The sequence below is a fragment of the Pleurodeles waltl genome, chromosome 1_1, assembly GCF_031143425.1.
Source record: "Pleurodeles waltl isolate 20211129_DDA chromosome 1_1, aPleWal1.hap1.20221129, whole genome shotgun sequence".
In the NCBI taxonomy this organism is placed as follows: domain Eukaryota; kingdom Metazoa; phylum Chordata; class Amphibia; order Caudata; family Salamandridae; genus Pleurodeles; species Pleurodeles waltl.
Window position 1 is genome coordinate 177213128 of NC_090436.1, and position 24867 is coordinate 177237994.

Below are 24867 nucleotides of genomic sequence, written 5' to 3' on the forward strand. Positions count from 1 at the left end.
AAGTTGGATGTATGTCAAAAGGAAAGGAAAGGGAATAAAGTAAGGTTTGTCACATTTTAAAATTTGAGTTGCATCACTTGCGTTTTGGCGGTCTAACCTTAACATTAGTTTAACATTTTTGAGTGATATATTACACAAAGAATTCTGGGCACTCAACATCTGAAATACACGCTTAGTAAAACCGGAGTTACTAGATCTAAAAATACTTCGAAGCAACTAACGATCCTTTGATGGCTGATTCCAGGCCACAGTGTCCACTCAAAAAGTGGTCTGTGCATTATACATAGTGGAACTTATGTTAAACTTCTGGTTGAGGCACTACTGTCAAATTTATTAATACTGGGACAGTCCTCTATTTGGGTACAAATGGTTGATCAATTTGTGGATTCTAGTCAAGGAACCCTCGTGTGCATTTTATATCCAAATTACTTTTTAATGCATGTGCTTGTATTATAAACACAAAACTGCATGCACTGTACGAAGAAAAGGGAAAAGATACTTCAGTATCTTGTACAATAATCAGGGAAAGGGTAGTGGGACTCTGATATCATTTGTGAGCTGTGTAGCCCTGACGTCAAGATACTTCTTCAAAAGTGCAACTGTTGGGTATTCTTCACAAATCTTACATAATAATATGCTTCCTCCAGCACAGGGGGAAGCTGCAGAGAGGCAAAAGCATTCAGTGATTTATTGTGATAACATTCAGAAGCAATTATTACTAGTTTAGAGGTGAGATTTCCTTCTTCTGCAAGTATTGTGCTTAAGGATGGGCTCATCTTCAGTATAGCCTTTACAGTATTGTTTTCAGAAGGAAATGCATTACATTTACTGTGGTCCATCAGCCATTTTAAAACAGATCCCCAGGCTGTCAATGTTAGTCCAGAAGGGCTAGATTCTTGCCGTATTCCAAGAATGACATCTGAATGGTATATAAATGAGTACCTCTTATTTTGACTACAAATATATCTTGAATGGTAACCTGGATCTGCCATCTTAGAGCTTCATTTGACACCCCTGCTTTACACTTTTAATAGAATATAAAAAAAAAAAGAACAGCATTTTCAGGAAGGACACTACAACTGTAGACATGCTCTGAACAGCAGATTGTAAGAATATAATATCACAGAGTTTACGCCTAAGGTACTCATAGCATAGCCATATCAATTACATATATACATCATAAAGTGAAGAGTGGTTTTACGTATTCTTTTCTGAGTGGCACATAGCATTTCACTTACGCTGACTGTCTCACAGATATATATATATATATATATAGTCCTTAGGCTCAGCATGCAAAGTTTCGGAGTGCAAAGTCTATTTTGTGCCCTTGCACATGACCTGCAAAATGGATTGGAGCAGCCCCACTAATTATATGTTCACAGAAACATATGCATCAACCTTCATTTTATTAGTCAGTACAGTTGAGCACCCACTTTGCAAATAACAGGTGTTCAATATTCCTAATACTTGCCTGTAGATTTACAATGATAATAAGAGCAGTGGCTGTTGTAACGGCAAACGACTGAAAATCTGAGGGTGCCTCGCCATCCTGTCCCATGGTTTGCAGGAATGCCCCATATGGTATGAAGAAGATTATCAGTGAAGAGACAATCCCATGGAACAGACTTACAAAGAATTTCTTGTAGTTAAACAGCAGATCTTTTTGCCCAGGGATATAAAGCCGTGGGAAGAGAAGGCTCAGTTTGTCACTTACATCCTTGAAGAAGAAGAAGAAGAATTTCAATTAAAGGCTTGCATGCAATAGAACATATGTACAGCACACAATATAACTAATAGTGGTCCCGAGTTCTGGCCTAAGCTGGCACAGTTATTTGTGAAGTGCAAAATTTCCAAGGCATCATAAGATATTAAGGGAGTATTGATATTTATGGAGTCTTAAAGTATAAGAAAGATAATGAAAGAAGTCTGACAGCACAAGATCAATTTATCATGAACTGCTGTATTTATAGAGTGCATGTTCACACTCAAGGAGTTCTCTTGGTACTGTTGGCAGATAACAGCTGCTTCATGCTCTCCAACTCAAAGGTTCTCAAATTGAGACTAGTGTGCATATGTTGCTTTCTGAATAAGTTTGTTATTGGAAATATGAGAATTAGACCAACTAAATGTATGTGCTACTGCTTCTAGAGATCTGTATCCAGTCTCATTCTAATTAGGTTAGTATTCTCTTTTGTGTGATTTGGTAAATCTGGGCCAGTGTGTTAAAAAAATAAAAATAAAAAATAGAGCATCACCCTTACAAGTGACAGGATTATGTCTATGATGTTCCTCAAAGGCCAAGTTACTTACCTTCTATAACACTCTTACTGGTGGATACTCAATATAACCACAGATTCTGCAACTTTTATGCTTCACCCCAGAAGTGACGACTGAACACACATCCCCAGCATATGGATGTCAGCTTTTTTCTGATCGTCATCCACACCCTTGAACGTGGAATCCAAAAACCAGTCATCTGTGCCAGTGTGCAGATCTTTAATTTGGGATCTTTTTAGATGGAAGAGTCCTTTCCACAGAACAGGGTAGTGTAAGGGTGGTGAGGGAGGAATCTGCAGTCTGAGTAAATATCCACCAGAAAGAGTGTTATCAAGGTAAATCATTTGTTATGGATACTTCTACTGCAGATCCCTCAGCTATAGAATAGATATCAAAGCAGTACCTTCCTCAATGGCGGGTCTGTGGAATGAGTGAGACCAAAAAGTCTTGCAGGTCCAAAGGAATAAAATGTCCTTGGGGAATGTGTGGTCTGTGTGAGTAATTGGGGTGTATTATATGGTGTGGCTGTGCAACCTCACCGTGCAATACACATACCAACCCACTTATGTCCAGTAGGTTTTGTCTTGCAAACCCTCAGCTCAACCTTGGATAGCTGTTGCACTGATCAGCAAAGCTTACACAGAGGAATAAGCGTTAAGTATTTAAACAGCATTAAAAAACTAAAGAATAAATTGACAACACTCAAGAAATCTGACACCAGTTTATAAAAATAGGTTGTATTTTTATAAGAATTTAGATGCTTGAACGAAAAAGATCCACCAAAGGGTTCCAGAGGTATAGATTATACTAGCAATAGTAAATTGGGGCAATTTCACTCAACAACTAATAAGCCTTGGCAAAGTCAACGAATGGAAACTGTCAATGGGGTCTGTCAGAAGTACTTGGGGTGCCCAACTCGGGCAGGGAGTTAGTCCAGGGGGGGGTAGCAAGATCTTCCAGGACAGTTACCTTCACAGAAGAAGCAGTTCTTCAGCAGTTCCAGGTACTTAATCCACGTTGCAATGGATTCCTATGGAGCGGCCCTGTTCTAAGGGATGAAAGATGCTGAAGATGGTCCAAGGATGCTGTGAATATGAAGTGGCTGGCAGGGACCTTCCTGCAGGGATTCCGCAGTCCACGAAGATGGTGATGTGGTCTTGGTTGCAGGGTCGACATCCCATTAAATCCTATCCAGTCTGGTCAAAGTTCAGCTGCCACTGGACTAGTAGTCGCTCATTGTCAAGGTCACAGGCTGATAACTTTTCTTCAGAGTCTCAGCAACTCTGACAGCACTTCAGGGCTCAGTGAACTCAGGTGCAACTCTTGAGTGTTGGAACTTGGTCCTCTGTTCTGCACTGTGGTGATGGTAGCAGCTGAATACTTTGAACTCCCAAATTGCCCCAACAGGCTTCTTCGGCATGGTGTCCATGTGCTCTGAACAGGAGACCAATCAGCTGGCCCTCAGAGCTCCCTTTGCTTCACTTTGCTCTGGAGACAGCTTCTCCCCAAGCAGGACACAGCATGCACAGTCCCTCTCTCTGCTACCGACCAGGTGCAGCGGGTTTAGTCTTCGTCAGTGCAGCCTCTTTTTGCTGGTTCCTTGGTGCAGCAGGGCAGTCCTCTTTGTTCAGCCTTCCAAGGTGGTCAAGATCAGAGTTCTAGATGCCAGGGGTGCCCTATTTATCTTCAGAAATTGTCCTCAGGGTAGGATGCAGATAGTAGCCAATGGGCTACCAGGTTACCTCCCTCCCAATGATCACTTCCTGGGAAGTCTGGCATCTAACTATCACAGGATGCACCATTCTGACCACTCCCAAGATGGCAAGAACCCTCCCTTGACACTCAGAGCTCCCTAGCCCACCCTAGATGTGCAGCTACTAAGTGGCTACACACCCCAGGAAAAAACGGTTTGACAACTAGCTTCTCTTTTCCTGTCCCCAGTGTCAGTTTATCTGCCTAAACAACAGAGCTCTCCCACTCCCAAGTGTTAACCATTAGCCCTTCAAGGGCAGCTGTCAATTGAAGCTTGCCCTTTGGGGCTTCCCCCAGGATGGAGGTTAACACCTTTCTCCCATCCAGGCCCCTATTGTGTCCTTTCCTAGGAGTCATTAGCATGTCTCCCCAGGAGGGCAGAAAGCTGTCTGCAGGACAAGTACAGTGTACATCAGTAAACAGGCACTGGAAATCTTAGGCAACTAAAGTGGCAACTTCTAAAGTTGCAATTTGCACACCAGCGACATTACATTCAACTTAACCAGTAAAATCGATGTTATGCACGGATTCTTTTGATACCACACAGTACCAACCTTAGGAGTCCCATTCAGAAGTTAGCAGAGCTGGGATGCCAGCCTGTAACTCTGTACTTGCTAATGGGGATACTAGCCTTTCCACATTAAAAATTGCAATTTAGGGTGTTTGCTGTTGGAACACTTAGAAGTACACATTCCACTTTTTAACATACAGCACCCTGCCTTAGGGCTTAATAGGACAGCAATAAGGGGGCGACTTACATATACTGAAAAGGGAGGTTTGGGCTTTGCCATTACTTTAAAAGGCAAATTTGAGTTATCAGTTTTAAACTGCCCATACAGTCTGCAATGGCAGACTGGGAGCCATATTTTACCATTCCTCACTCAGGGTGGCACAAGTGCTGCAGTCCCTCTAACTTACAGGCCCTGGGTACCACTTAGTACCATTTTCTAGGGACTTACAGTTAAGTGAGGCTATGCCAACTGGGGACAAGCCAATTTAACATACTTCATTTTAAAGGCCAGAGCACATACAGTGAATCCTGTTTAGCAGGACTCTGGGCATTCCGGAGTCATCACACCAGCACTTGTAAGTCAAATCAGGGATAAAAACCTGCAAAAAGCCTGTTTCCTACAGTCTGACACCCAGCCTGCAGTCTGAAAAATCTTCAGGACAGACAGTCCACATGCTAACAGTGGTAGAAGCCTTGGAGGACTGGGCCCTCAACCCTTCTGCGAGCTGCTTTTGGCCATCGAGTAGCAGATCTTGGTGCAGACGACTGTCTTTCTAGACAAACTCTGTTTCTGCACTGTCTTGCCTTTCTTTGCCCCACATAACCCTACAAAGAGCTAATTGGTCACCAGTGGTCTTTGGTACAATCAACGTGAACACGGAGTACTCTTTTAGTGTCTAACGATGGAGTCTCTCATCCTCTTTCCAGGAGTGAGATGAGGCAAAGAAAGTCAGAGGAGTGAAGGATGCCCAATGTAAAATGGAGTCACAACTATCAGGAGAAATACTGCTGCAGTCCTGAAGACCAGTTTGTCTGTAAAGAAGGTAATGTAGGATGACTGAAATGATCATGTTTGAAACTAACTGACAAAAAAGAGCTGAGATGATCGTGATGAAACAGACGTTCTTTAGGGTCATGATGGAACAACTGAGCAATGGCTCAAAAGGAGTACACATAAGGATGATAGGGACCAACTAAATGTCCCACTGTGGCATCACAAATGGACTATTGGTAAACATGTAGACCAAACCTTCGCAAAAATGCATCATAACTTGAACAAGGGCAGTTGGTCCTGCAAATGTGAAAAGGCTTCAAGGGCTGAAAAATTTTTTAACAGTGCCCACTGCAAGTCCTTGCTGCACCAGAGACAGACCAAACAGTAACACCTGACAGTTTAGTATGTAACAGGTCCATATCACAAATGCTACACCAAGCCGCAAACTTGCCCCAGTGTGCAGTGTAAACAAGTTTTGTAGTACACCTGACCGCCACGATGACCTTATTACTTTGGGAGGAAGATCAAATGATGTCAACTGCTGCAGCTCGTTCTCCACGCACAGAGCCAGATATTGTGAGCCTGGGTACAGGATCTATCCCTGCTGCGGCAATAGAAGATCCTTCCAAGGTGGCAGCCTGAGCAGAGAACAGACACTGAAGCCTAGAAGTTCCAAATACCACATTCTCCTGGACTGAGCTGGTGCCACCAGGATAGCTTTGTCCCAGTCATTCCTTATCTTCTTCCGAACTTGGGGCAGGAGCGGTAGTGGAGGGAAGGCATATAGGGTCGCTTACTTCACTCTAGACAGAATGCGTCTCCGAGCGAAAGCCTTCTTTGGAACCCCAGTGTACAAAAATGTTGACACCCTTCATTCTCTGCAGCCGCAAAGAGATCAAACCAGGGCTATATCTGCTGCTGGAAGACATCCTGCGCCACCTCTGGTGCAGATGTAATCTACAGGCATTGATAACTGAGTTTTCTAAACTGGTGTTTTAAAATCTCACCAGGGGATGCACGATCATGGAGATGACTGGACAATGCGGCTTGGTCCAAAGGTGCAGGGCCTCCTGCCACCGGTTCCAGGATCCCACCTCAACTCGATTGCTACAGCATCACATGACAGTGGTGTTGTCCATGAGGAACTCACCCTCCCTTCCCGTGATGTATGGAAGGAAGGCTTTTAATGTCAAACTAGTGTCCACAGATCCAACAAGTTGACGTAGAGTTGGGTCTCGACCAAAGGCTCTGATCTCCACCGCTCCCAGGTGACCTCCCCAACCATGCAGTGATGCATCTGTCACCACTGTTGGTTCTGAGTGGGATAGGGAAAAGGATCTGCTACTGGTCTGATCAAGCAGCCACTGGTGCAGATTTTTTACAATCTCTTAGGAGCCTCCTGGAGGGTATGAGACAGGCTTCTGTGGTACTGAGCCCCTTAGATTTTAGATCCCACTGCAGAGACCGCATATGCCACATTGTTGCACGCAGGATACAGGAGGTCAGTAAGGCAAAAAAGCCTCAGAGCCATCCTCACTGAGACCCAGGGCAGAGGCAGAAATATAGGAATCCTAGCCCAAATGTTCTAGACTTGTCCCAGAGGGAAGGATCAAAAGTGCACAGTATTCAGGTTGGCTCCGATGAAAGGAAGCTTCTGTGAAGGAGTCAGGTGTGACTTCAACCCCAAATAACGTGAGGGATCCACAGTCATCTGGAGGTTGCGTACGACTCACTGCAATAATCCCACCTTCAAAAGGTTACAAGGAAAGGAGTTGAGAGGTTGAAGATCTAATTTAGTAGGGGAAGGTCTCTGTCCTTTTTGGCACTGGAAAAATATGGAATTAACACCCAGTTCTGATCTCCAAGGCCAGGATCCCAGTCTTCTTTCTCCAAAACAGCTTGAGCTTGCTGATGAAAAATGGGTATATTGTCCTCTGAAAGCTGCTCTGATGTAGGTGGAATAGAGGGCAAGGCAGAAAGAAACGGCAGGGTGAAGCCCCATTGGTCTATAAACAGGACCCACCTGTCAAATGTTATGGCTTGCTCCTTGTTGAAAAAAAGAAGTGACCCTGTTTTCCTTCACAGTGGTTGTGTACAGCCAAGGACAAAATAATGAGGCTTGGAGGCTGCTGCCAGAGGGACTGGAACACAGACATTCACTGCCCCTGCTAATCTGTATGCTGTTAGATCCCCCCATCCCAACCCTGAAAGGACTTGATATTTCCTCAAGACAAAGTTGTTAGCAGTTTTGCCCTTTCGAGACATCGCTGAGGATACAGCTTTGCAGGTGTGGAAAGACTGAGGGAGGATGCAGCAGCTCTACTCTCTGTAAAGTACTCCTGGGAGGAGTTTGCTTTCTTGCCATAGAGGCAAGACCGGTCAAACAGCACATCAATGAGTGATGCCTGAATGTCACTACCATCCATCAATTCAAGTGGTGAAGCCAAATCAATGTGAAATGAGAATGACCCTTGAATGTCATCCAAGAAGTTCACTGATCTGGTCAATGCATGGCACCGGAGCCTCAAGCTTGTGCTGACTGCTTTTCCCAAACATTCTGTCATTTCAAGGAATAAGCAGATTATGTAATTTGCTGTATCCTAGCCATCTTGAATGCTCTGCGCCAAATTGGCATGAAAGTCCTCCAGAACTGGTGGTAGACTCTCAGCCACCCACTCCTATAATAAATGGGAGTATCCCCACGGCAAACACGGACCTGAGGGTGAAGCCAGCATATGAAAACATCCTATTCCCAAATGCCTCAGTTCTTTTCAACTCTGCCTGTGGGGTAGAAGGAAAATAATTGGGTTTAACCCTGCTAGTGGTTTAATACTGTCAGGCTTTGGGAAGTAGTGTGCTGTGTTAGGATGGCTGGGCCACCCACAACAGGTATTGTAGGGAGAATTTGTTCCCACTATTACTATCCAATCTGTCTAGTTATTTAAGCACTGGACAGTGGCTCTTGGGCCATATTGCAATTTTATCAAGAGTCTGAACATAGAGGGGCCAGGAGCACAGGAACTGAACTCTAGAGTGGATTCGGCCAAGGTCCAGACAGATTTGATTCTGTCAGACAGAACTATGGGCTTGACCTCTTCTTCCAGTGTGGACAGCATCCACTTCGATGCAGCAGGAACAAGCATGGATGGTGGCACTAGACGTTGAGTCAGATCTTAACTTAAAGCAGGTTGGGAGCTGCAGAGAGCCGACTAACTGGCTTTAACCCCTGACTGGAGTTCTGTATACACAGATCCATGGGACCTGAAGGTTTGCCTAAGGGAGGCGTAGGGTGCAAAAAATGTCAAGTATGCTCTAGTTAATTGCCTCAATCGGTTGTGGCACTGACGGACCCAGAAATTAGTTGTGCATCAATATCAGCTGCAGAATAGGCTCCTTCGTAGGGGAACGCAGGTCACCTTGACATCCTTGCAACTTTTCAGATGGAGTGTGCTGAGGCTGGGACGAGACGCATGGGACTTTGTGTTTTATTTTTTTTTTAAACTAGGACTTAACTGAAGATTTGTAACTGGCTTGTAACAAGACAACAACCTGTTGTGGGACCAGCCTCAAGAATAGGAATGAGCCAGGCCCTTGACCTTAAGTGGGACCAGTCTTTTCATAACTTCTTTTGGTGTTTCATGGCCTGCAGCTTGGCTTTAGCCTGGTCTCCTCTGGTGCATTAAGGACCACTCCTTGCATGGCTTGGAGTTGTGGCCCAACCCCAAACACCAGAGAGACACCTTATGGGGGATCAGTCACACACATTTGTTAGTAACTGCCCTTACAATACATAAATCCTGTGCTTTTAGGAGTGGACATATTCCCTTCCACACCGGAGAAGAATTTAGGAGAAAAAGGTTGTCAACACAGGAGATATAAGTAGGAGCTAACTCGGACTCTGGGGACCATGGACAAATAATTTTGGAAAATGGTTGATGAAAGTGTGGTTTCTGATGTGGTGACTATTGCATCTTGCTCTATAATGCAAGTAATGCAGCCAGTGCTCTAAATATTCTAAATGCTGCTCACGCTCTGATCCGAAGATTCAAGTAATGCAGCCAGTGCTCTAAATATTCTAAATGCTGCTCACGCTCTGATCTGAAGATCTGCCGAACCAGATTTCACCCTTACTGTTAAATATATGCCATTAAACATGATTTGTATGTATATATAAAAAAGGGCAAGAAGAATACAGTTTTAGTTAGCTCAGAGTGCAAATCTACTGCAACATTTTATCCATATGGAAAGCATTTACCCATGTGGAGGAATCAATACTGCTAGATGAAGGTTAGAGGATTTTTCACACCTACTGCATTAAGTCAGCCTTTTTTCACAGATTATAATTATTTTATTGTGTACCTACTCATGCATCAATTCAAGTGGTAAAATCAAATCAATGAAAAATAGGAATGAAGGAAACATATGCACTTTGAAATATGCCTTAGATGATTGTATGAATATTGGATTTTTCTACAAATCTTAATTTTGGAGTTACCAACACTAGAGCGTGATTCAGATGGCATTTTGAACAATGTGTCCCTTCTTGAACACTAAAATTTGAAAGACAACAATAGAAAGACATTTAACTGATGATTACAAAGGTGCAACTATTTTGTGTTCCCACACACCACCTGATAAAAATGTCATCCTACTTGTGTGGCTGAGCCTAGTACCAGTAACATGACAGGCTTCAAAATTAAATATGAAGACATCAGGTTTTCACAATTATGTTTGACCCATTTTGGCTATGTGATGTGGTTTGGCTTGGGTAGAGCTGCCACCCAGAGTAACCTACTAAAACAAAGTTTAGGGTGGTGAGATTTGTGGACCCCACTAGGTTTTCTAATCAAGAATGCCCTGCTTAGCTTAAACTTTGACTAAACTCAAGCATTGTCCTCATTTGTCTGAGGGAGAAATCTGAAATCTGCACGGATCCACAAAATTTGTACCACCTAGTGTTACTTCCCTTCGCCTGACAAAAAGACTACCCGAATCGTTTGATTGGGCCTATGACCAGGAACAGGTCAAAACCCGAAACAATTGAAGTCAATGTCTTGTCAATGTGGTCTTCACATAATTATAGTTTTAGCTGATCCTAATGATGTGCACTACATGTACCCACACATGGGAAGCAGCATTTCAGTTGAGTAAGACGCTGGCCATTGGCCGGGGATGCCAGAGTTTTCTGTCACATAATATGGAAAAAATAACTTTCTTGACTCGTACATTAGTCCACTTGTCAAACCTACAACCAGAAGAATGCAAATATCCTCCTGCTTGCCATTGGGATCGAGATGATCTAGGCCTCTCTTGGGGGGGTGCAGGGGAGCACAAAGACTATTACTACTTTATGGGTTGGTGTAAAGCCAGAAAGAGGCACCTCCACCACATTTATTTAAACACATCCCTGGGTGCAGTGGACTTACTGTCTTCTAGGAGTGGCAGATTGGGAGCAAACCCCCAGTATGTCTCCCCGGGGGTCAGAAAGGCTGCTGAGGTTGTTATGGGGGGGTTGGAAGCACAACCAGAGGTGTGGGTGCACTGCCCTTACTGTGTGTTTATTTGAAAAATAAATACAATTTCTGGTATTAGTGGACTTGTGTCTTGTAAGGAAATGCCTCCTTGGCATGGTTGCCCCCTGACTTTTTGCCTTTGCTGATGCTATGTTTACAATTGAAAGTGTGCTGAGGCCTGCTAACCAGGCCCCAGCACCAGTGTTCTTTCCCTAACCTGTACTTTTGTATCCACAATTGGCAGACCCTGGCATCCAGATAAGTCCCTTGTAACTGGTACTTCTAGTACCAAGGGCCCTGATGCCAAGGAAGGTCTCTAAGGGCTGCAGCATGTCTTATGCCACCCTGGAGACCTCTCACTCAGCACAGACACACTGCTTGCCAGCTTGTGTGTGCTAGTGAGGACAAAACGAGTAAGTCGACATGGCACTCCCCTCAGGGTGCCATGCCAGCCTCTCACTGCCTATGCAGTATAGGTAAGACACCCCTCTAGCAGGCTTTACAGCCCTAAGGCAGGGTGCACTATACCATAGGTGAGGGTACCAGTGCATGAGCATGGTACCCCTACAGTGTCTAAACAAAACCTTAGACATTGTAAGTGCAGGGTAGCCATAAGAGTATATGGTCTGGGAGTCTGTCAAACACGAACTCCACAGCACCATAATGGCTACACTGAAAACTGGGAAGTTTGGTATCAAACCTCTCAGCACAATAAATGCACACTGATGCCAGTGTACATTTTATTGTAAAATACACCACAGAGGGCACCTTAGAGGTGCCCCCTGAAACTTAACCGACTGTCTGTGTAGGCTGACTAGTTCCAGCAGCCTGCCACACCAGAGACATGTTGCTGGCCCCATGGGGAGAGTGCCTTTGTCACTCTGAGGCCAGTAACAAAGCCTGCACTGGGTGGAGATGCTAACACCTCCCCCAGGCAGGAGCTGTGACACCTGGCAGTGAGCCTCAAAGGCTCACCCCTTTGTCACAGCCCAGCAGGGCACTCCAGCTTAGTGGAGTTGCCCGCCCCCTCCGGCCACGGCCCCCACTTTTGGCGGCAAGGCTGGAGGGAACAAAGAAAGCAACAAGGAGGAGTCACTGGCCAGTCAGGACAGCCCCTAAGGTGTCCTGAGCTGAGGTGACTCTGACTTTTAGAAATCCTCCATCTTGCAGATGGAGGATTCCCCCAATAGGGTTAGGATTGTGACCCCCTCCCCTTGGGAGGAGGCACAAAGAGGGTGTACCCACCCTCAGGGCTAGTAACCATTGGCTACTGACCCCCCAGACCTAAACACGCCCTTACATTTAGTATTTAAGGGCTACCCTGAACCCTAGAAAATTAGATTCCTGCAACTACAAGAAGGACTGCCTAGCTGAAAACCCCTGCAGAGGAAGACCAGAAGACGACAACTGCCTTGGCTCCAGAAACTCAACGGCCTGTCTCCTGCCTTCCAAAGATCCTGCTCCAGCGACGCCTTCCAAAGGGACCAGCGACCTCGACATCCTCTGAGGACTGCCCCTGCTTCGAAAAGACAAGAACCTCCCGAGGACAGCGGACCTGCTCCAAGAAAAGCTGCAACTTTGTTTCCAGCAGCTTTAAAGAACCCTGCAAGCTCCCCGCAAGAAGCGTGAGACTTGCAACACTGCACCCGGCGACCCCGACTCGGCTGGTGGCGATCCAACACCTCAGGAGGGACCCCAGGTCTACTCTAAGACTGTGAGTACAAAAACCTGTCCCCCCTGAGCCCCCACAGCGCCGCCTGCAGAGGGAATCCCGAGGCTTCCCCTGACCGCGACTCTTTGAATCCTAAGTCCCGACACCTGGGAGAGACCCTGCACCCGCAGCCCCCAGGACCTGAAGGACCGGACTTTCACTGGAGGAGTGACCCCCAGGAGTCCCTCTCCCTTGACCAAGTGGAGGTTTCCCCGAGGAACCCCCCCCCCCTTGCCTGCCTGCAGCGCTGAAGAGATCCCTAGATCTCCCATTGACTTCCATTACAAACCCGACGCTTGTTTCTACACTGCACCCGGCCGCCCCCGCGCTGCTGAAGGTGAAATTTCTGTGTGGGCTTGTGTCCCCCCCGGTGCCCTACAAAACCCCCCTGGTCTGCCCTCCGAAGACGCGGGTACTTACCTGCAAGCAGACCGGAACCGGGGCACCCCCTTCTCTCCATTCTAGCCTATGTGTTTTGGGCACCACTTTGAACTCTGCACCTGACCGGCCCTGAGCTGCTGGTGTGGTGACTTTGGGGTTGCTCTGAACCCCCAACGGTGGGCTACCTTGGACCAAGAACTAAGCCCTGTAAGTGTCTTACTTACCTGGTTAACCTAACAAATACTTACCTCCCCTAGGAACTGTGAAAATTGCACTAAGTGTCCACTTTTAAAACAGCTATTTGTGAATAACTTGAAAAGTATACATGCAATTTTGATGATTTGAAGTTCCTAAAGTACTTACCTGCAATACCTTTCGAATGAGATATTACATGTAGAATTTGAACCTGTGGTTCTTAAAATAAACTAAGAAAATATATTTTTCTATATAAAAACCTATTGGCTGGATTTGTCTCTGAGTGTGTGTACCTCATTTATTGTCTATGTGTATGTACAACAAATGCTTAACACTACTCCTTGGATAAGCCTACTGCTCGACCACACTACCACAAAATAGAGCATTAGTATTATCTCTTTTTACCACTATTTTACCTCTAAGGGGAACCCTTGGACTCTGTGCATGCTATTCCTTACTTTGAAATAGCACATACAGAGCCAACTTCCTACATTGGTGGATCAGCGGTGGGGTACAAGACTTTGCATTTGCTGGACTACTCAGCCAATACCTGATCACACGACAAATTCCAAAATTGTCATTAGAAATTCATTTTTGCAATTTGAAATTTTTCTAAATTCTTAAAAGTCCTGCTAGGGCCTTGTGTGTTAAGTCCCTGTTTAGCATTGTCTTTTAGAGTTTAAAAAGTTTGTTAAAAGTTTGAAATTAGATTCTAGAAACAGTTTTAGATTCTTTAAAAAGTCTTCCAACTTTTAGCAAAATAATGTCTGATACAGAGATGAATGTGGTGGAACTCGACACCACACCTTACCTCCATCTTAAGATGAGGGAGCTAAGGTCTCTCTGCAATATCAAAAAAATAACCATTGGCTCCAGACCTACCAAAATTCAGCTCCAGGAGCTGTTGGCAGAGTTTGAAAAAGCCAACCCCTCTGATGATGACATCACAGAGGAAGAAATTAGTGACTTGGAGGCCAATGTCCCTCCTCCAGTCCTAAATAGGGAGAACAGGACCCCTCAAGTCCTGTCTCCAACTGTGTTAGAAATAGTGAGTCCCTCACAGGAGGGTCCCACATTTCTGAAATCACTGAGGATGCTCTCAGTGAAGATGACCTCCTGTTAGCCAGGATGGCCAAAAGATTGGCTTTAGAGAGACAGTTCCTAGCCATAGAAAGGGAAAGACAAGAGATGGGCCTAGGACCCATCAATGGTGGCAGCAATATAAATAGGGTCAGAGATTCTCCTGACATGTTAAAAATCCCCAAAGGGATTGTGACAAAATATGAAGATGGTGATGACATCACCAAATGGTTCACAGCTTTTGAAAGGGCTTGTGTAACCAGAAAAGTGAACAGATCTCACTGGGGTGCTCTCCTTTGGGAAATGTTCACTGGAAAGTGTAGGGATAGACTCCTCACACTCTCTGGAAAAGATGCAGAATCTTATGACCTCATGAAGGGTACCCTGATTGAGGGCTTTGGATTCTTCACTGAGGAGTACAGGATTAGGTTCAGGGGGGCTCAAAAATCCTCGAGCCAGACCTGGGTTGACTTTGTTGACTACTCAGTGAAAACACTAGATGGTTGGATTCAAGGCAGTGGTGTAAGTAATTATGATGGGCTGTACAATTTATTTGTGAAGGAACACCTATTGAGTAATTGTTTCAATGATAAACTGCATCAGCATCTGGTAGACCTAGGACCAATTTCTCCCCAAGAATTGGGAAAGAAGGCGGACCATTGGGTCAAGACAAGGGTGTCCAAGACTTCAACAGGGGGTGACCAAAAGAAAGGGGTCACAAAGACTCCCCAGGGGAAGAGTGATGAGACAACCAAAACTAAAAATAGTAAAGAGTCTTCTACAGGCCCCCAAAAACCTGCACAGGAGGGTGGGCCCAGAGCCTCTTCACAAAACCATGGGTACAAGGGTAAAAACTTTGATCCCAAAAAGGCCTGGTGTCATAGCTGTAAACAGCATGGACACCAAACTGGAGACAAGGCCTGTCCCAAGAAAGGTTCCACTCCAAACTCCCATCCAGGTAACACTGGTATGGCTAGTCTCCAAGTGGGATCAACAGTGTGCCCAGAGCAAATCAGGGTCCACACTGAAGCTACTCTAGTTTCTGAGGGTGGGGTGGATTTAGCCACACTAGCTGTCTGGCCGCCTAACATGCAAAAATACAGACAGCAACTCTTAATTAATGGGACTAGAATAGAGGGCCTGAGGGATACAGGTGCCAGTGTCACCATGGTGACAGAGAAACTGGTTGCCCCTGGCCAATACCTGACTGGAAAAACTTACACAGTCACCAACGCTGACAATCAGAGAAAAGTACATCCCATGGCAATGGTTACTTTAGAATGGGGAGGGGTCAATGGCCTGAAACAGGTGGTGGTCTCCTCAAATATCCCAGTGGACTGTCTGCTTGGAAATGACCTGGAGTCCTCAGCATGGGCTGAGGTAGAACTAAAAACCCATGCAGCAATGCTGGGTATCCCTGAACTGGTGTGTGTGAAAACAAGAGCACAATGCAAGGCACAGGGTGAACAAGTAGAGCTGGAGTCTGGAAGAATGGCCCAGCCTACCAAGAGAACAGGAAAGTCAGTTGGGAAACCAACTGCAACACAGCAAAAGAAAGGGAACCTCTCTTCTCAGGAAGAAGTTCTGCCCTCTGAGGGAACTGAGCCTTTGGAGCTTGAACCTTACCAGGTTGAGCTCTTGGGCCCAGGGGGACCCTCAAGGGAGGAGCTGTGTAAGGGACAAGAAACCTGTCCCTCTCTTGAAGGCCTTAGGCAGCAAGCTGCTGAAGAGTCCAAAGGCAAGAAAAATGGAACACATAGGGTCTATTGGGAAGATGGACTCCTGTACACTGAGGCCAGAGACCCCAAACCTGGTGCCACTAGGAGAGTGGTAGTGCCTCAGCTGTTCAGGAAGTTCATCCTAACATTGGCCCATGACATTCCCCTTGCTGGACATTTGGGACAAACCAAGACGTGGGAGAGGTCAGTCAACCACTTCTACTGGCCCAATATGTCCAACATGGTTAAGGAGTTTTGCCTCTCCTGCCCCACCTGTCAAGCCAGTGGTAAGACAGGTGGGCATCCAAAGGCCGCCCTCATTCCACTTCCAGTGGTGGGGGTTCCCTTTGAAAGAGTGGGTGTGGACATAGTTGGTCCACTAGAACCTCCCACAGCCTCAGGAAATATGTATATCCTGGTAGTAGTGGATCATGCTACCAGGTATCCTGAAGCTATTCCCCTTAGGTCGACTACTGCCCCTGCAGTAGCCAAGGCCCTCATTGGTATCTTTACCAGAGTGGGTTTCCCTAAGGAGGTGGTGTCTGACAGAGGTACCAACTTCATGTCAGCATACCTAAAGCACATGTGGAATGAGTGTGGAGTGACTTATAAATTCACTACACCATACCATCCACAAACTAATGGCTTGGTTGAGAGATTCAACAAGACATTAAAAGGCATGATCATGGGGCTCCCAGAAAAACTCAAAAGGAGATGGGATGTCCTCTTGCCATGTCTGCTTTTCGCTTACAGAGAGGTGCCACAGAAGGGAGTAGGATTCTCACCCTTTGAACTTCTGTTTGGTCATCCTGTAAGGGGACCACTTGCCCTTGTTAAAGAAGGCTGGGAGAGACCTCTTCATGAGCCTAAACAAGACATAGTGGACTATGTACTTGGCCTTCGCTCTAGAATGGCAGAGTACATGGAAAAGGCAACCAAAAACCTTGAGGCCAGCCAACAGCTCCAGAAGTTTTGGTATGACCAAAAGGCTGCACTGGTTGAGTTCCAACCAGGGCAGAAAGTCTGGGTTCTGGAGCCTGTGGCTCCCAGGGCACTCCAGGACAAATGGAGTGGCCCTTACCCAGTGCTAGAAAGGAAGAGTCAGGTCACCTACCTGGTGGACCTGGGCACAAGCAGGAGCCCCAAGAGGGTGATCCATGTGAACCGCCTTAAGCTCTTCCATGACAGGGCTGATGTGAATCTGTTGATGGTAACAGATGAGGATCAGGAGCCAGAGAGTGAACCTCTCCCTGATCTTCTGTCATCAGACCCAAAAGATGGCACAGTAGATGGAGTGATCTACTCAGACACCCTCTCTGGCCAACAGCAAGCTGATTGTAGGAGAGTCCTACAACAGTTTCCTGAACTCTTCTCCTTAACCCCTGGTCAGACACACCTGTGTACCCATGATGTGGACACAGGAGACAGCATGCCTGTCAAAAACAAAATCTTTAGACAGTCTGACCATGTTAAGGAAAGCATCAAGGTGGAAGTCCACAAGATGCTGGAATTGGGAGTAATTGAGCGCTCTGACAGCCCCTGGGCTAGCCCAGTGGTCTTAGTCCCCAAACCTCACACCAAAGATGGAAAGAAAGAGATGAGGTTTTGTGTGGACTACAGAGGGCTCAATTCTGTCACCAAGACAGATGCTCATCCAATTCCAAGAGCTGATGAGCTCATAGATAAATTAGGTGCTGCCAAATTTTTAAGTACCTTTGACTTGACAGCAGGGTACTGGCAAATAAAAATGGCACCTGGAGCAAAAGAGAAAACAGCATTCTCCACACCTGATGGGCATTATCAGTTTACTGTTATGCCCTTTGGTTTAAAGAATGCCCCTGCCACCTTCCAAAGGTTGGTGAATCAAGTCCTTGCTGGCTTGGAGTCCTTTAGCACAGCTTATCTTGATGACATTGCTGTCTTTAGCTCCACCTGGCAGGATCACCTGGTCCACCTGAAGAAGGTTTTGAAGGCTCTGCAATCTGCAGGCCTCTCTATCAAGGCATCCAAATGCCAGATAGGGCAGGGAACTGTGGTTTACTTGGGCCACCTTGTAGGTGGAGGCCAAGTTCAGCCACTCCAACCCAAGATCCAGACTATTCTGGACTGGGTAGCTCCAAAAACCCAGACTCAAGTCAGGGCATTCCTTGGCTTGACTGGGTATTACAGGAGGTTTGTGAAGGGATATGGATCCATTGTGACAGCCCTCACTGAACTCACCTCCAAGAAAATGCCCAAGAAAGTGAACTGGACTGTGGAATGCCAACAGGCCTTTGACACCCTGAAACAAGCAATGTGCTCAGCACCAGTTCTAAAAGCTCCAGATTATTCTAAGCAGTTCATTGTGCAGACTGATGCCTCTGAACATGGGATAGGGGCAGTTTTGTCCCAAACAAATGATGATGGCCTTGACCAGCCTGTTGCTTTCATTAGCAGGAGGTTACTCCCCAGGGAGCAGCGTTGGAGTGCCATTGAGAGGGAGGCCTTTGCTGTGGTTTGGTCCCTGAAGAAGCTGAGACCATACCTCTTTGGGACTCACTTCCTAGTTCAAACTGACCACAGACCTCTCAAATGGCTGATGCAAATGAAAGGTGAAAATCCTAAACTGTTGAGGTGGTCCATCTCCCTACAGGGAATGGACTTTATAGTGGAACACAGACCTGGGACTGCCCATGCCAATGCAGATGGCCTTTCCAGGTTCTTCCACTTAGAAAATGAAGACTCTCTTGGGAAAGGTTAGTCTCATCCTCTTTCGTTTGGGGGGGGGTTGTGTAAGGAAATGCCTCCTTGGCATGGTTGCCCCCTGACTTTTTGCCTTTGCTGATGCTATGTTTACAATTGAAAGTGTGCTGAGGCCTGCTAACCAGGCCCCAGCACCAGTGTTCTTTCCCTAACCTGTACTTTTGTATCCACAATTGGCAGACCCTGGCATCCAGATAAGTCCCTTGTAACTGGTACTTCTAGTACCAAGGGCCCTGATGCCAAGGAAGGTCTCTAAGGGCTGCAGCATGTCTTATGCCACCCTGGAGACCTCTCACTCAGCACAGACACACTGCTTGCCAGCTTGTGTGTGCTAGTGAGGACAAAACGAGTAAGTCGACATGGCACTCCCCTCAGGGTGCCATGCCAGCCTCTCACTGCCTATGCAGTATAGGTAAGACACCCCTCTAGCAGGCCTTACAGCCCTAAGGCAGGGTGCACTATACCATAGGTGAGGGTACCAGTGCATGAGCATGGTACCCCTACAGTGTCTAAACAAAACCTTAGACATTGTAAGTGCAGGGTAGCCATAAGAGTATATGGTCTGGGAGTCTGTCAAACACGAACTCCACAGCACCATAATGGCTACACTGAAAACTGGGAAGTTTGGTATCAAACCTCTCAGCACAATAAATGCACACTGATGCCAGTGTACATTTTATTGTAAAATACACCACAGAGGGCACCTTAGAGGTGCCCCCTGAAACTTAACCGACTGTCTGTGTAGGCTGACTAGTTCCAGCAGCCTGCCACACCAGAGACATGTTGCTGGCCCCATGGGGAGAGTGCCTTTGTCACTCTGAGGCCAGTAACAAAGCCTGCACTGGGTGGAGATACTAACACCTCCCCCAGGCAGGAGCTGTGACACCTGGCAGTGAGCCTCAAAGGCTCACCCCTTTGTCACAGCCCAGCAGGGCACTCCAGCTTAGTGGAGTTGCCCGCCCCCTCCGGCCACGGCCCCCACTTTTGGCGGCAAGGCTGGAGGGAACAAAGAAAGCAACAAGGAGGAGTCACTGGCCAGTCAGGACAGCCCCTAAGGTGTCCTGAGCTGAGGTGACTCTGACTTTTAGAAATCCTCCATCTTGCAGATGGAGGATTCCCCCAATAGGGTTAGGATTGTGACCCCCTCCCCTTGGGAGGAGGCACAAAGAGGGTGTACCCACCCTCAGGGCTAGTAACCATTGGCTACTGACCCCCCAGACCTAAACACGCCCTTAAATTTAGTATTTAAGGGCTACCCTGAACCCTAGAAAATTAGATTCCTGCAACTACAAGAAGAAGGACTGCCTAGCTGAAAACCCCTGCAGAGGAAGACCAGAAGACGACAACTGCCTTGGCTCCAGAAACTCACCGGCCTGTCTCCTGCCTTCCAAAGATCCTGCTCCAGCGACGCCTTCCAAAGGGACCAGCGACCTCGACATCCTCTGAGGACTGCCCCTGCTTCGAAAAGACAAGAACCTCCAGAGGACAGCGGACCTGCTCCAAGAAAAGCTGCAACTTTGTTTCCAGCAGCTTTAAAGAACCCTGCAAGCTCCCCGCAAGAAGCGTGAGACTTGCAACATTGCACCCGGCGACCCCGACTCGGCTGGTGGCGATCCAACACCTCAGGAGGGACCCCAGGACTACTCTAAGACTGTGAGTACAAAAACCTGTCCCCCCTGAGCCCCCACAGCGCCGCCTGCAGAGGGAATCCCGAGGCTTCCCCTGACCGCGACTCTTTGAATCCTAAGTCCCGACACCTGGGAGAGACCCTGCACCCGCAGCCCCCAGGACCTGAAGGACCGGACTTTCACTGGAGGAGTGACCCCCAGGAGTCCCTCTCCCTTGACCAAGTGGAGGTTTCCCCGAGGAACCCCCCCCTTGCCTGCCTGCAGCGCTGAAGAGATCCCTAGATCTCCCATTGACTTCCATTACAAACCCGACGCTTGTTTCTACACTGCACCCGGCCGCCCCCGCGCTGCTGAGGGTGAAATTTCTGTGTGGGCTTGTGTCCCCCCCGGTGCCCTACAAAACCCCCCTGGTCTGCCCTCCGAAGACGCGGGTACTTACCTGCAAGCAGACCGGAACCGGGGCACCCCCTTCTCTCCATTCTAGCCTATGTGTTTTGGGCACCACTTTGAACTCTGCACCTGACCGGCCCTGAGCTGCTGGTGTGGTGACTTTGGGGTTGCTCTGAACCCCCAACGGTGGGCTACCTTGGACCAAGAACTAAGCCCTGTAAGTGTCTTACTTACCTGGTTAACCTAACAAATACTTACCTCCCCTAGGAACTGTGAAAATTGCACTGTGTCCACTTTTAAAACAGCTATTTGTGAATAACTTGAAAAGTATACATGCAATTTTGATGATTTGAAGTTCCTAAAGTACTTACCTGCAATACCTTTCGAATGAGATATTACATGTAGAATTTGAACCTGTGGTTCTTAAAATAAACTAAGAAAAGATATTTTTCTATATAAAAACCTATTGGCTGGATTTGTCTCTGAGTGTGTGTACCTCATTTATTGTCTATGTGTATGTACAACAAATGCTTAACACTACTCCTTGGATAAGCCTACTGCTCGACCACACTACCACAAAATAGAGCATTAGTATTATCTCTTTTTACCACTATTTTACCTCTAAGGGGAACCCTTGGACTCTGTGCATGCTATTCCTTACTTTGAAATAGCACATACAGAGCCAACTTCCTACATGTCTGCTCCCCAGTGCTACCTCTCCAGCACTGATCAGTGCTCAGGGGCCATTGTTATGCCCTTTGCCCCCTCCCTCCAAACCCAGGCATTGATTCAGGTGAAGGGATTCGGCACCTAATGGCACAACGTACGATAAATCAAATCAAATCATTAACATTTATAAAGCGCGCTACTCACCTGTGCGGGTCTCAAGGCGCTAGGGAAAAGAGGGGGTTACTGCTGCTCGAAAAGCCAGGTTTTTAGGAGTCTCCGGAAAGCGGAGTGGTCCTGGGTGGTCCTGAGGCTGGTGGGGAGGGAGTTCCAGGTCTTGGCCGCCAGGAAGGAGAAAGATCTCCCACCCGCCGTGGAGCGGCGGATGCGAGGGACGGCAGCGAGAGCGAGGCCAGAGGAACGGAGGAGGCGGGTGGGGACGTAGAAGCTGAGGCGTCGGTTGAGGTATTCCGGTCCCTTGTTGTGGAGGACTTTGTGTGCATGGGTGAGAAGTCGAAAGGTGATCCTTTTGCTGACTGGGAGCCAATGCAGGTGTCTCAGGTGTGCGGAGATGTGGCTGTTGCGGGGTACGTCGAGGATGAGGCGGGCCGAGGCGTTTTGAATGCGTTGCAGGCGATTTTGGAGTTTGGCTGTGGTCCCAGCGTAGAGGGTGTTGCCGTAGTCCAGGCGGCTCGTGACGAGGGCGTGGGTCACGGTTTTTCTAGTGTCGCGGGGATCCAGCGGAAGATCTTGCGGAGGGTGAGGAAGCAGGCGGAGGACACGGCGTTGACTTGCTTGGTCATGGTGAGAAGAGGGTCCAAGATGAAGCTGAGGTTGCGGGCGTGGTCTGTGGGGGTCGGTGCGGTGCCAAGGGCCGTGGGCCACCAGGAGTCGTCCCAGGCGGACGGGGTGTTGCCGAGGATGAGGACTTCCGTTTTTTCAGAGTTCAGCTTTAGGCGGCTGAGCCTCATCCAATCTGCGACGTCCTTCATACCCTCTTGTAGGTTGGTCTTGGCGCTGGCGGGGTCCTTGATGAGGGAGAGTATAAGTTGGGTGTCGTCAGCGTAGGAGGTGATGATGATGATGTTGTGCTTGCGTACGATGTTGGCGAGGGGGCTCATGTAGACATTGAAGAGTGTCGGGCTGAGTGATGAGCCTTGAGGTACGCCGCAGATGATCTCGGTGGGTTCTGAGCGAAACGGAGGGAGGTAAACTCTTTGGGAACGGTTTGAGAGGAAGGAGGCGATCCAGTCCAGGGCCTGGCCTTGGATCCCGATGGAGCGGAGGCGGGTGATTAGGGTGTGGTGACAGACGGTGTCGAAGGCAGCCGAGAGGTCGAGGAGAATGAGGGCGACTGTTTCACGTTGTCCATCAGGGATCTGATGTCGTCTGTGACTGAGATGAGGGCGGTTTCCGTGCTGTGGTTGGTTCGGAATCCGGTTTGTGAAGGGTCGAGCAGGTTGTTGTTTTCCAGGAAGGTGGTCAGCTGTTTGTTGACGGTCTTCTCTATTACCTTGGCTGGGAAAGGCAGGAGAGAGATGGGGCGGAAGTTTTTCAGGTCGCTCGGGTCAGCCGTAGGTTTCCTTAGTAGGGCGTTGACTTCGGCGTGTTTCCAGCATTCGGGGAAGGTAGCAGAAGAAAAAGAAGAGTTGATGACGGCCTGGAGGTGCGGGCGATGATGTTGTCAGCTTTGTTAAAGATGAAGTGAGGGCAGGGGTCCGAAGGGGCGCCTGAGTGGATAGAGTTCATGGTGGATTTGGTTTCTTCAGTGTTGATGTGAGTCCAGTTGTTGAGGGTGATGGCCGGGGGTGCGGGTTCGGTGGTGTTAGGTTGGGTCTGGTGTCCGAAGCTGTCGTGGAGGTCGCTGATCTTGCGATGGAAGAAGGTGGCGAGGGATTCGCACAAATCCTGTGAGGGCGTGACGGCGTTGGAGAACTCCTTGATGATGCTGAAGAGTTCTCTGCTGTTGTGGCTGTTTTTGTCCAGTCTGTCGGTGAAAAAGTTCCTTTTAGCTGCGCGGATCAGGTTGTGGTGTTCGCGGGTAGCGTTCTTGAGGGCGGTCATGTTGTCAGCGGTGTGGTCCTTGCGCCAGGCCTTCTCGAGGGCGCGACAGGTTTTCTTTGAGGGTGTCAGAGAACCAGAGAGGTTTTTTGGTGTTGGTCTGTCGATGCGTGCGTTTGAGGGGAGCAAGGTTGTCTGCGGAGTTGGAGATCCAGTTTGTGAGGCTGAGGGCTGTGTCGTTGGGGTCGGTGGTGAGGGTGGGTTGGTTGGCGGCGAGTGCGGAGAAGAGTTGCTCTTCGGGGATCTTGTTCCACTGTCGACGAGGGATGGGTTGAGTGCGGAGGTGGCGGGTCTCGGGTCGGAATGTGAAGTGGACACAGCTGTGGTCGGTCCAGTGTAGAGCGGAGGTGTGGCTGAAGAAGATGTGTTTGCTGGCGGAGAAGATAGGGTCGAGCGTGTGTCCGGCTATGTGTGTGACGGTGTTCACCAGTTGTTTGAGGCCGAGGTTGTCGAGCAGGGTGGTGGGTGGTGTTGGGGTCGTTGTTTTGTTCTAGATGAAAGTTGAGGTCGCCTAGGAGGATGTAGTCCGGTGAGGCGAGGGCGTGCGGGGAGATGAAGTCGGCGATGGCGTCGCTGAAAGGGGCGCGCGGTCCGGGAGGACGGTAGACGAGGGATCCTCTGAGGGTGGTCCTCGGGTCGGTGCGAATCTGAAAATGCAGGTGTTCAACGGCGACAGGGGTGTCTTCGTGGAGGTGGTGACGCTGATGGAGTCTTTGAAGACGATGGCGATACCTCCTCCAACTTGGTTGGTGCGGTCTTGTAGCCTTCGGGGATGGCGGTGGCGATGTCTGGAGCAGAGGAGGCGTTCATCCAGGTCTCCGTGATGAAGGCGACGTCCGGTGCTGTGGAGTCCAGGAGGTCCCAGAGTTCAACGGCGTGCTTGTGGACGGAACGAGCGTTGACCAGGATGCACTTGAGGTGGTTGATGGCGCGTGGGCTTGTGGTCGTGGTAGTTGCGTGGTGGAAGATGCGTTTGCAGGAGTTGCAGGCGAAGGGTCCATGGGTGCGTTTGGGGTAAGCTTGGAAGCAGGTGTTGGAGCGCCCTGGGTTGAGGGCGTGGAGGGTGGTGGGGTCGTAGCGGATCAGCGGGGCTTGGGAGAGCTGGGGACCAGGGGTCGTGGCGCTGGGCGCGGGCCAGGCGCGGACGGGCGCAGACGGGCGCAGACGGGCGCAGACGGGCGCAGACGGGCGCAGACGGGCGCAGACGGGCTTGGCTCTGGCGCGCTCGCGCAGCGGCCGCCGTAGGAG

The 24867-nt window shown here is 48.3% G+C and overlaps 1 protein-coding gene across 4 annotated transcripts in view; it reads right to left on the reverse strand.

Annotated features, from left to right (window-relative positions):
• ATP8B1 (ATPase phospholipid transporting 8B1) overlaps positions 1 to 24867 on the reverse strand; it is a 306728-nt gene that overhangs the window by 23635 nt on the left and 258226 nt on the right. For all 4 annotated transcript variants that reach the window (XM_069220066.1, XM_069220071.1, XM_069220080.1 and 1 more), the window contains exon 25: positions 1472 to 1717. In XM_069220066.1, the coding sequence (XP_069076167.1) occupies positions 1472 to 1717 (246 nt within the window). The remainder of the gene's footprint in view (positions 1 to 1471; positions 1718 to 24867) is intronic.